Source organism: Juglans regia, chromosome 10 (assembly GCF_001411555.2).
Source record: "Juglans regia cultivar Chandler chromosome 10, Walnut 2.0, whole genome shotgun sequence".
In the NCBI taxonomy this organism is placed as follows: Eukaryota; Viridiplantae; Streptophyta; class Magnoliopsida; order Fagales; family Juglandaceae; genus Juglans; species Juglans regia.
The window spans coordinates 1,561,351-1,573,964 of record NC_049910.1 but is presented as its reverse complement, the minus strand read 5'-3'; the positions used below and the strand labels follow the sequence as shown (position 1 = coordinate 1,573,964).

Here is a 12,614-nt window from a genome sequence, read left to right as displayed (position 1 = left end):
GATAGGCGAGATAAAAACTTTATGTTTTATTTTAATATTTAAAATATTATAATTTAGTATTATTATTATTTTAAAATTTAAAAAAATTGAATAAAAATTAAAAAAAATTAAATTATTTATTATGTTTTATATAAAAATTTAAAATAATATAATAATAAAATAATAAGAAAATTTTGTAACTCATGCATCCCAAACCTGCCCGAACTTCCTTTCGCCTGACGGCACCTCTTCTCTTCAAGCCCCAACGAGACCGTTTCTACTTGCAGCCCCCACTTCGACTTCAACATTCTGCCCGTACGTCGAACTCAACCCAGTTAGGGGTTCTTAACACGGGAGTAGTAATAGGAGTTATGGCTTACAGTGGCGCAGCCATGGGTGCGCCAGGAACGGCCGGTTCGGCATCTGCGTCAACTGTCAGGCAGGTGAAATTGGAGAGAGAGAGTGAGCTGAGGGTTGAGGTCGCTAACGACACGCCTCTCAGGCTTCGACTGCTCACTGGCACGGCTGAGATCTTCGGCACCGAGCTTCCCCCGGAAATCTGGCTCAATTTCCCTCCCAGGCTAAAATTTGCCGTAAGCTTCAAATCAACAGTTTCCGCCGATAGCTGATAGTTAGGGTATTGTTATGAATTCTAGTACGATAAGAATGCTTCAAACTTGAAAATCGGTATTCCTAAATTGTCTAGTAAGGTCTATGTTAGTTGTCAGCCTCATTTTTAGGGTTGAGGCACTCTGTGATACGTGTTGTTCCATTTTTTTTCAGTGCTGACTCTGTCTTTGGGAATGCTTCAAAACTCCATCATAATTGTTGCTGATTTTTGTTGCTAATTGATGACCACAATGCTGACGAGTTGTATATTACGCTATTTCTTGGCTTTTGGAAACGTTTATGACAGTGTATTTGAACTTAGATACATAGTATTTCTTGGTGAAAAATCAGCAATTTAACCAGTTCCGTATTGAAAAATTTTCGAGTGTGCGGTGCACAGGATTGGGGTTTACTGTACTCTACATGGTGGTTCCGAAGGGCCTGCCTTGGAGAAGTTCTCCGACATAAAATAAAAATAAAAAAATAAATATGGTACACGGTTGGAGAGGTATCCGATGGCTACAGCCATCATATCAGATGTAGTGGATATGGTCCACTTGAACGTAATGGAATGCTCGGTTGAGCTGGGTTAGAGGTTTTGTTGGTTCCCACCGAATGACATTAATAAAGTGAACGGATCCTTTATCCGTGTTTATATGCTTTCATGCAATTTGTTGCGGGAAACTCAAGTTTTATGTGTCAGGTTTTTACTTGGTATGGAGCGACAATTGAAATGGATGGTGCTACTGAACTTGATTATACTGCAGACGAGGTGCTTGCTTCTGCTTTGCTATATGTATCTTTTCCCGGTTTGTTAACATGGCTTGTGCTACTGCTTTGTCAAATAAATTAGATTTTTTTTTTTTTAACTGACTGATGATAGTGTTGTTATCCTTATTTTTAGACACCCATGGTTAGTTATGTAAACGTCCATGCTATATTGGAAGGACGGAGAAGCCGTGCAAAAGCGTCATCATCTAATGACTATGATTCTTCTCAGGTATTTTTTCCATTTTCAAATTTTCATCACAAATATACTGAAAATTATCTAGGAATATTGCGTGGATACTCCTTTTTTTATTGGTATTGTGCACATAATCCTTTGTTTGTTAGCATGCTCGATGTGTGGAACTTCCTGAATATTCTTCTCTCTTCCTCCCATGAAACTCAAGGGGGAGAAGAATCAGCAAAACAAGACAGAGAAGAAGTTTTAAAGAAAGAATATCATGGGAGGGCTTTACCCTCATCAACACTAATCTTCCTAAATTTCTGACCTGGTATCTATTAGTATATTGGTATAATGCTTAAGTGGTCCAGGGACCCCGGGTGATTGTTGTGGGACCCACAGATTCTGGGAAAAGTACCTTATCAAGGATGCTTCTTAGTTGGGCAACTAAGCAGGGCTGGAAACCTACTTTTGTGGATTTGGATAATGGCCAGGGATCTATAACGTGTCCTGGATGCATTGCAGCCACCCCAATCGAACTGCCCATTGACCCAGTGGAAGGAATTCCTCTTGATATGCCCCTCGTGTACTTCTATGGGCACACAACTCCTAGGTAATTAGTTTTCTTTCCCTGTCTATTTCCTGTTTATGTACCTTTTGATTCATTCCTTGATTGGTCCCCACATAATAAGAAATATTGCATAGCGAGTTACAACTGGTACTAGATACATCTAGTTATGAAAAAGAGAAGTGCTTCATACACAAAGACAGCACACAAAAATAAACCTACAAACTGATGTAGCTTCATGTGATCGTTTAGATCTACTTTACAATAAAAGTAACTTTACAATCTGACGTTCTGCATCAAGTCATATCAGTTTGTGAGTTTACTTTTGTGTAATCCCTTTGTAACTAAAGTTTCTCCATAAAAAATAGTACTTGATAATTTTGATAATATCCATATCTCGAGGATATATAAAAATTTGTTTCTTTGCAGTAACAATGTAGATTTGTACAAAGTACTGGTGAAGGAGCTTGCTAGAATGCTGGAGAGACAGTTTACTGGTAATGCAGAATCTCGAGCTGCAGGCATGGTGATCAATACCATGGGATGGATAGAAGGAGTAGGCTATGAGGTACCAGATTCGTAAAGCTTCTGTAATAATGTGTAGATGGTTTTTATTTGGAATGCTTGTGTCGATATCAAATATTTGGAGCTATTGTTTAAATATCTCGTGTTTTGTTGCAGTTGCTTCTACATGCAATTGATATATTCAATGCCAATGTCATCTTGGTCTTGGGTCAGGTAAATGCCTATTTTTGGAGGGTTTGTTTGAATCAACATTCCGAGTGTCATCTTGCTAGCATCTTCCTTGAGGCTAAAGGATACACACATGCTCTTTGCTTTGAGAGTATAATTAATGATCGGGTGTGATAGCTTGTGACTCACTGTCTCACATATTGGCACACATTATATATGTCCTTCATTCCACAAGTTCGAGAAAGATACCCTACAAGAAAATTAAGCCATAAACCTTGAATTTTTTTTTTACCTTTTTTCTTTTCATTTTGGTCGAATGTGTATTGCCAAGTTTTCTTCCTAGTGTTGGGTGTGATAGACTAGATAGGCACTCCACTTTCTGGTGAATCTTCAGAATCTCTGGTCTTTGTGCGGAATTACGAATATTTCTAAGATATGAACAGATCCTGTTGTACGTTCAAATTCACTAATACACAGAGCAATGCTTAATTTATAGGCAAATATGCTGCAAGTTCTCGGATACTAAGTACTTGTCCTGCTTTTAGGATTCGTGTCTTAAATTTTTAAATTTTTCTCTCACTGAACTCATATTTTTGTAAGTTTAGACCCTGAATTATTTTTTCTCTAAAATCATTTCTTGTAATAAGTAAATGGAGCTTCTTATTTATAGTGCACCTCAGAGTTTCCTTTCGAGCTCAATGCAGGAAAAGCTTTGGAGCATGCTCAAAGATGTCCTAAAGAACAAGCCTAATGTAGATGTTGTGAAACTTCAAAAGTCTGGCGGGGTTGTATCTAGGAATGCAAAAGTTCGTCAGAAGACCAGGAGTTATAGGATAAAGGTAAGCGGGAACCTCTATGGTTACTTAGTAGTAAACTTTCTTTGCCTTGTTTTTTTGACTAAAGGAAGTCTGCGAGTACACCTGGAACTACATTTATCTGTTTATGGTTATCATTTATTTTGAGCCACAATGGTTCTCTAAGGTAGATAAAACCATGGTTTGATTTAAATATCTTTCGGTATTGATGATTGTTTTCTTGCTAAGGGATGGTAAGTTTGGGGAAAGGACCATGTAAAGTATTTCATCAATAAAATCTTTCATTACTTGTAAAAAAAAAAAAAAGTTTGAGGAAAGGAGATTGTTTTTAGTTACTCAGAAGCCTTAATAGAGTAGACTGACATATGCAAGTTTTTTTCTTGATGAAAAAGTTTGGGGCGCATTGAGTTGATGGATGTCCATTCATATCCCAAAATATGTTGAAGATAATGGGGGACTTTTATCATGCTCGGTTAGGATTCCCAACATCTTATTCAAACCCCCCCAGACCTTCTCTACTTGGGTTGGGACATCCCTACAATCGAACTCTAGTAGGTTATTGCTATTCCCATAGACTTGGTTAAATAACCTTTTGTCAAACTCATGAAAAGTTAATCTGTCACCTATGGCCTTATATTTGTTACTTAATACTCGGGTTTTGTTGCACTGCAATTTTAATATTGATCCAATCCAGAAAATACATCTTGTCATTTAAGATATGTGATTGATGCATAGTTACAACTTACAGTTATATATAAACCCTATTAACCTTTGTGTCAATGCTTCCTCCTAATCACAATGCTAGTCTGTTTTTCTACCAGGAATACTTTTATGGTCTAGTGAATGATCTCTCCCCACATTCTAATATCGCAAATTTTAGTGATTTGGCTGTATATCGAATTGGGGGTGGACCACAGGCCCCACGATCAGCACTGCCAATTGGAGCAGAGCCTGCTGCAGACCCGACCAGATTAGTTCCTGTTAGCGTCAACCGGGACTTGCTCCATGTAATTCTTGCTGTCTCGTTTGCCAAAGAACCTGATGAAATAATTTCAAGGTAACTTTAGCACAAACTTAAACCCTGAGGAACCCACTTAGTTAGGATACTATAGATAAAAGCACCGTCGAGATTTAATCTGACTGTAAATTGATTTGGAATTTGAAACGGTGATGCCCCAAACAATATAAATATGTGGCAGAATGCTAGCTCTCGGACTTGTCATTTCAACATGCCACCTATGAATCTCCTGTCCGGGATGAATTTAGTCATATAGACCTTGCTTTCTGCTTGAGGCAGTGTTTCATACTTGAAATCCCATAAATAAGGACCTGCCTTAATGTGCCATATATGATTCATTTCATGTTTCAAATCTGAGGACATAATTAGCTTGATAACTCGAGATAATTCTCTCTCTCTCTCTCTCTCTCTCACACACACACAAACTGCTGACTACAATTTTTTTTTTTTCCTTTTATGGGTGCAGTAATGTTGCTGGCTTTATCTATATAACTGATGTCGACATTCAAAGGTTTGAGTTTTGTGCTTTCATAGCCGACTTAGAAGCATCGTGGAAATTATGATTTTATATGGGGTTAACTCTCTCTCTCTCTCTCTCTCTCTCTATATATATATATACTTATAAAAATATATATATCACAGGAAGAAAATTACATACCTTGGACCGTCTGCCGGAGATCTCCCAAGCAAATATTTGATAGTCGGAACCTTGACATGGCTTGAAACTTGACTCAAAACCTGACTAATTTATAAATATCGTTTTTTATTTTGGCTGAAAAGCCCGAATAATAGTCTGAAGTTATAGAAATGATTGTATGTTAGGAATCATGGGTATAGCTTCTAGTTTTACATATTAGCTTGTGCCCTGAGAGCCTGCTACTTCTGGTGTGGTAATGTATTCTTCTCTTGTATCACACAACCAAAATTAGCTCGTGCCCTGAGAGCTAGCTACTTCTAGTGTAGTAATGTATTCTTCTAGCTTCTAGTTTTACATATTATTTCGGAAAAATCTAATTGTAAGCAATTTTGCACACTAATATGTGCATATTCAATATGATTGGTCAGAAAGTAGATTTTATTAAAAAAAGTGTTAATTTAAATTTAGAATATGAAGGTAAACAACATTAATATGCAGATTGATACGCAAACTTATTTGTATATAACAAAACTCATTTCTTGCATAGCAACTCTTCATTCACGAAGTTTCGTAAAATTGCACATTAATCTTGACGTCTCGAACTTAGGTCTAAAGCTTCGTTTGGTTCATAAGTTTATCTCAATTTATCATTATAATTTTTTTAAATTTTAATATAAAATATAATAAATAATTTAATTTTTTAAAATTTTTTAAATTTTAAAATAATAATAATATTAAAAAATAATATTTTATCGATTCAATTCACTTCACACAATCTTAAACTAGTCCTCTAGAAATGTACAAATGACAAAAAGGCCTTCGTAGCAGCGACTGCGAGAAGATCTATCACCATTAACTTATTAATTACGCTGGTTGACTGACGAGAAATGCAGACTATACTATTGTACAACATTAAGTAATTATTTCTGCAGTCATTTTTTTGAACCTTAATTGTGCACTGCAAAAGGAAAATTCTAATTTAAAAAATAATTTTGACCTCTTAAGGAAATGTCAGTTTTTTTTTTTCATCAATGTGTCAGTTTTTTAGTTAACAACGTCTCGACAGGTAAATAAATTGAAATTAAAATTAAAAATTAAATAAAATATTATTAAAATATATATTTTAAATATTATTTTTATTTAAAGATTTAAAAAATTAAATTATTTATTTTATTTTATTTTATATGATAATTTAATAAAATTATAATAATTAGATAATATGATATGAGATGAGATGAGATGAGTTGAGAGAATTTAAAAAAATAAAAGATGCCTAAAAGATAAAGATGATTTAATATATAATAAAATATATATGGAGGATACTAGATGAGATGATCCCAAAGGATAGTATCAATAAAAAATTATAATAGCCTAGATAAACTTATGCAAAGAAGACCGAAATGTTACAAAAATAGAGAGGAATACGTGCCTGCAAAAACAAGCAGTATCTCAGTTAATCAGGTTATTTACACTATCATTTAATTTTCCCCTTTAGACGTTATTTATTTAATTTTTCTGAGCCTCACCCTTCAGGTCTAGCATATATGGTTCATGCTACGAAACTGGTCTGAAAGGCCTTCTCTGCTTATTATTGGAGCTCCCAAAAAATACTCTCGTACTAACGTGAGTGCCGACGTGGGATAACGTGAGTGCTGGTGCAGGATCCTAAATCTGGGCAATCCGTAGAATATGGCAGCCTATGTAAAGAAAACAATTTATTGAAGTAGTACTTATGATTTGATAACTTGGAGAATATGCCAAAGGTTGCTGCTGTCAAAGAAAGGGACACTTCTATCACTCTCTCTCTTGCCCGGCCTGCCCATCTTCTGTATTTCAAACTGCCCGAACTGCCCGTTGTTGGAACTCTTCCCTTCCTATTTCAGCTCTCTAGCCCTTTCAAGTTGCAAGCTTGGAATGTCTCTCTCTCCCTCTCGGAGGCCCTTTTGACCAAATTTTACAATTGGGTCTGAGTGAGTTTTCAGTTATTCCTGCTCTTTGTCACATTGTTTTGTGGGTGTTCATTATTTTACGAGGCATTTGATGGGTTCGAATGATTTGAAGTGAGGTGGCTTGAAATGGATTCTGCATGTGGTAAGTGAATCTTCTCGCTTTTCGGGGTATGAGAATTTGATCGCAAGGCTTTTTGGAAGATGGCTTTACAGGCTAATGAAATTAAGGAGGAGATGGCTTTGGATGCGGGCAAGTCAAAGGGAAGGAATAAGAAAGATGGGGGGGAGGGGGAGGGGGAGACTGGATGTTGGGTTAGTACGGTCAGGTTCTTTGGGAGCTTCATATCTTCAAGATCAAAAGTTGATAGCTCCATTAGTGGACCTACTGCCCCTTATGGTAATTCCTTTCTTGCTTGTCTTGGCTTGTATGTGCACAAAACATTTCTGTGGGAGTTCTGATTTTAGGTTCGAATGGATTTTTTTTTTTTCCTTTTGTTTGATTTTTCTTTGCTTAATTCGCTTGATTAAGTGAAGATACATGCAACTTCTTTTTGATGTGGGGATATTGATTTTTTTAATTAAATTTTTTTTTGGATCTGAAGAATTATTAAGCAAACAACTAAGGGTCTTAAAAGACTAGTATTTTTCAACCTGTTCTGCCCAATATTGCCTTTTTGTAAGTGATGCGAACTATGCATATTCTATCAAAATGTGTTGTTCAATCAGCAATGGTATTTGAAGCAATTAGGCCCCCCGTTATGAGAATTTTTTGTTTTTATGTTTTTCTTCGTATTTGCCCCTTTGACGTGTATTTGGTTGGTCAGGCCACCACATTATGCTATGACCATCAACTCTGTAGGTGCATATTAACATTTCTTTCATTTGGTTGATTACAATTAGTTAAATCTATTGGGAATTATCTCGCATAAACTCAGTCCTATGCTGGCATTTATACCATCTAGCACACTTTTAAGTTTCCTTAAGATATGAACAAAAAAATCGAATACCAATCATTCATTTAAGTGCATCTGTCTTTGTCCAAATCAGCAGAGAATAATTCTATGAATGAAAAAAGCAGAGACCAGCCAGTTGCTTCAGTAGGGTCCTCTACCATCACTAGTAATACTGGAAGTACTTCATCCACGTCAAAATTCAGTTCTGCATCAACGTCAAAATTGAGTATTTCTTCCACTTTAAAATTCAGTGAGGAGCTGAAGGTTGCTTCTCAACTTCGGAAGTTTACATTTAATGAGCTAAAGTTGGCGACGAGGAACTTCAGACCTGATAGTATTCTTGGTGAAGGTGGTTTTGGTTGTGTGTTCAAAGGTTGGGTGGAAGAGAATGGCACTGCGCCTGCAAAGCCTGGTACTGGACTTACAGTTGCTGTCAAGATTCTCAACCATGATGGGCATCAGGGTCATAAAGAGTGGCTTGTATAGTCCTTCTTATATAATCTCTCTCTCTCTCTCTCTCTCTCTCTCTCTCACACACACACACGCTCAATTGGCTTATTTTTTGTAGTGGCAGACACTAGACCACATGATAATTCCGTTTCTTTCATCTCCATTAATGTCCATGTTTGTATGCGTCTCAGGCTGAAATTGATTTGCTTGGTGACCTCAGCCATCCTAATTTGGTTAAATTGATTGGGTTCTGCATTGAAGATGATCAGCGGTTATTAGTTTATGAGTTTATGCCTCGGGGAAGTTTGGAGAACCACCTTTTCAGAAGTATGCAACAAATCTTTTATTCTGATAACCAAGCTTCTTTTATCTTAGATATTTTTCAGTTGATCTAAATGTAATGCATTGTAGTTGAAGTCTAGAATTAGTTTACATGAACATCAGATCAGACATGAATTCAAATGGAAGTTTATGGAGAAGTAGGCTCATAATGCAGTTGCATTCAGTTGTCAGTGGTGGCACTTATCATTTCTCTATAAACACTATCTATGAGCAACTATTGACCGATGATGCATTAAAATATGAATTTTGTTCTGGAAAAATCTAGTTAGGAACTTCCAATTGCAAAAATTAAACGGCATGGTGATTTAATGAATGAAAATGCTGAGGTTAAAGGTTGTTGTGACCAACCTAGTCAAAGATGAATATATATTGGCTGAAGAAATGAGGACCACTATATATTTGTAGGGTTGTCATCAAGTTTTTCATCCTGAGATTAAGAAGGTTTGATTTGTCCACTCATAGCTATGGCCCAATTGAAGAGCCTGCCGATATCCTTTTTTGGATTTGTTATAGTCTTCCTTTTGATCTTTTATTTGTACTAACAACTGCTGAAGGAGCACATGGCTATTTAGCATTTACCGTTCTATGTCAATATGTACACGTATGGTTGTTGCAAGAGTGAGATGGTGGTATTCCAAGTCTTATTTGGATTTGTTATAGTTTTCCTTTTGATCTTTTATTTGTACTAACAACTGCTGAAGGAGAACATGGCTATTTAGCATTTACCGTCTATGTCAATATGTACACGTATGGTTGTTGCAAGAATGAGATGGTCGTATTCCAAGTCTTATTGGTTGCTCTATTAGATGGCTCTTATTCTGTTCAGAAGCCAAGTCACCCTTGTTATGTCGTTAATCTTTTTGTCGTGCTATTTGGACTTGTACAGTGTGACACATCGCACTAAAGGGGAACACTGCATATTATGCCCTTACAGTTTGCATTTTCTACTTCTGATTTTAATGTCTGACAGCAACCATGTTAAATGCCTCAGGGTCGCTGCCCCTTCCTTGGTCTATCCGGATGAAAATTGCACTTGGTGCTGCAAAGGGCCTTGCCTTTCTTCATGAAGAAGCTCAAAGGCCGATCATATACCGCGATTTCAAAACATCTAATATTTTATTAGATACGGTATGTGACTAAAACTAAGCATTAGCATTGTACTTGCTATTCCATTCTGAAAAAACATATCATTTTAGGATTATAATTCCAAGCTCTCGGATTTTGGACTCGCCAAGGATGGTCCTGAGGGAGACAGAACTCATGTATCGACACGTGTTATGGGAACGTATGGCTATGCAGCTCCAGAGTATGTCTTGACTGGTGAGTGATTACAATTAGCAGCTTGACAATAGTTGGCACTAGTGATACTTTTACTACAGGTTGTTAATGAGGATAAGGGAGAGGTTGAGAATTTCCTTATTCCCTGAACTTCAGTTTTTCCCAACAAAAAGCCGAGCAGTTTCTGGTGGAAGAGATGGCATAATCGGCGGGATGGCATATTCATTAAACCTAACACATGACCAATTTATCTTTTGGTTTGTGCTGCTGTGTTCTTAGAAGATGAGATTTACTTTTTTAACAGTGCAAGTAATGAAAAAATACCTTAGAAGTACTTCCAACATTTTAAGGGCTGATTTCCTTTTTTTTTTCTTTTTTTTTTTTTTTTTGGGGGGGGGGGGTGGCGGCGCTAAGCAAGGGTTGCTTACTTAAATAATATAAATCTGACAGTTATTGCATTTCTACTTTAAGACCTGGCCATGTACTTTGAGGTTTTATCCTTTGTGTAGGAGTCATGAATTCTCCCTAGATGCTTTAATCTTGCACGGTTCTTGCTTCAGGACATCTGTCATCAAAAAGTGATGTCTACAGTTTTGGAGTTGTCCTACTTGAATTGCTGAGTGGCAGAAGATCCATGGATAAAAAAAGACCAAATGGAGAGCAAAGCCTTGTTGGATGGGCACGACCATTTCTTGGAGACAAGAAGAAGTTGTATCAGCTAATAGATCCTCGCCTTGAAGGTCACTTCTCGATTAAAGCAGCAGAGAAAGCTGCTCAGCTAGCTGTCCGCTGCCTTGGCCGGGACCCAAAAGCCAGACCTATGATGAGTGACGTTGTTGAAGCCCTAAAGCCTCTGCCAAACCTCAAGGACATGGCCAGCTCTTCCTCTTTCTTCCAGACCATGCAAGCTGATCGTGCCAGGCCCTACCCAAATGCTCTAAATGGAATTGGAAGGCAGGCAGCATCCATACCAAGGAATGGACAACCAACGAGGAACTTAGTAGCTATAAATGGCCCTCATGCTTCTCCACACCCTCATCCTCTCCATTCACCAAAACCAAATGCTATTGAATCATAGAATTGGTTTTTTCGTTCTTTGGTAGGTATGCTATACATCTTGGATTTGTAAGTTTGACGAACCTCCTTGGGGGAATCTTTGCTTTGATTCTATGTGATGTAGGGTTATCGTGACGCTTCTTGAACCCTGAACCAGAAAGGATTGGCATTAGGTCTACCGATGAAAAGTTATGTCACACAGCAAATCAATTCTTAATGATATATTAGGTGCCAAGAAATGTGTCAATGATCTCCCAGGGGTCCGATTGAAACAGCTGTCTTCGGTGGAAAGTTGAAACTTGGATCATCCAGCTCATAAATTCAAGCATCAATCATTTCAGGATAGAGTGGCTGAATGCAGCAGGTTTCTGGTTCAAGACGTGTTAGTTACCCTGACACTACTATTATCCTATCCTGGAAAGAGGATGACTCAGTGTAAGATATAATTCTTTAACTTGTGTTATTTGAAACAAAAAAACAAAAGTTTTTGTTCTATAATTGGTTTGTACATCATCAACAGAAACCCAGACAAATTTTGTTTCATGATAAGAAAACCTGCTTAACTTTATGCTACTTCGATTGTAAAAGAGCATGGAGAACAACACTTGGCTGAATCTCATCAGGGCTGGGTGCTGATTCTTGGTTAAAGTCTTTTAGCATTGTGGCTTTGTAAGATCCTACTTAAACCCAACATCGCAATAGGACTGATGTAACTAGCTACTTAATTACACAGCAACTATTCATTTTCCATAATTTTTTTTCTGGTTGGTACGAACTTGATTATGATCAGATGTAATGGGCGTTGAGCATTTGCAATCACAAAATCCGGCTTAATAAATTGTTAAAGATTCAATCATTAATCCAAAAGTCTTAGGACTGTTGAATACTAATTTGGCTAACCATTTAATGCTTAGGATCATAACATATTTCACCACGCTTTTGAAACCGACTTTCATGGTAGCTCCTTTCTTTTTGTCGGCTTCATTCATCTATCTGTATTTAATAATTTAACACTATGCCTATATAAAATACCAAAACATTTTAATCCAGCCTATAGGTCAGCCTCTCCGTGACTTGAATCCGCAACGTGGTCCTTGCTCTAATATTCTATTATTAAATACTCAACTATTGATCCAAAAGTCCTAGAATTGTTAGATGCTAAAATAGGTTAAACTTTTAACCCTCAAGATCATAACATGAATCATATTTATTTTAATCATTTTCATTTTTGGCCAAGGAAAAGAAGAGAAGTGCTAAATTTTAAAATTTTCATTTTTCAATTTCTTTCTTTAATCTTGAGTAAAAATTAATAATTTAATTA

General features: G+C 36.8%; 2 protein-coding genes across 5 annotated transcripts; both read left to right on the top strand.

Moving 5' to 3' along the window:
• Window positions 1–185: 185 nt before the first annotated feature.
• On the top strand, window positions 186–5,661 carry LOC109008924 (protein CLP1 homolog). Its single transcript, XM_018989210.2, has 10 exons — window positions 186–572; window positions 1,292–1,360; window positions 1,493–1,588; window positions 1,906–2,147; window positions 2,532–2,670; window positions 2,784–2,840; window positions 3,500–3,634; window positions 4,432–4,667; window positions 5,095–5,139; window positions 5,271–5,661. The coding sequence occupies exons 1-10, from the start codon at window positions 351–353 to the stop codon at window positions 5,356–5,358; spliced, it is 1,329 nt and encodes a 442-aa protein (XP_018844755.1). The 5' UTR covers window positions 186–350; the 3' UTR covers window positions 5,359–5,661.
• Window positions 5,662–7,085: 1,424 nt separating this feature from the next.
• On the top strand, window positions 7,086–12,046 carry LOC109008923 (probable serine/threonine-protein kinase PIX7). 4 transcript variants are annotated; one of them, XM_018989208.2, is made up of 7 exons: window positions 7,086–7,611; window positions 8,262–8,647; window positions 8,809–8,944; window positions 9,951–10,087; window positions 10,156–10,279; window positions 10,798–11,336; window positions 11,418–12,046. In XM_018989208.2, exons 1-6 carry the CDS (start codon window positions 7,416–7,418, stop codon window positions 11,313–11,315), a joined length of 1,497 nt encoding a protein of 498 aa, XP_018844753.1. In that variant the 5' UTR covers window positions 7,086–7,415; the 3' UTR covers window positions 11,316–11,336; window positions 11,418–12,046. The 4 variants fall into 4 exon arrangements, with proteins under 4 accessions (XP_018844753.1, XP_035550243.1, XP_018844752.1 ...); XM_035694350.1 differs by having other exon boundaries at window positions 7,087–7,611; window positions 8,265–8,647; XM_018989207.2 differs by having other exon boundaries at window positions 7,087–7,611; window positions 10,798–12,046.
• Window positions 12,047–12,614: the final 568 nt, after the last annotated feature.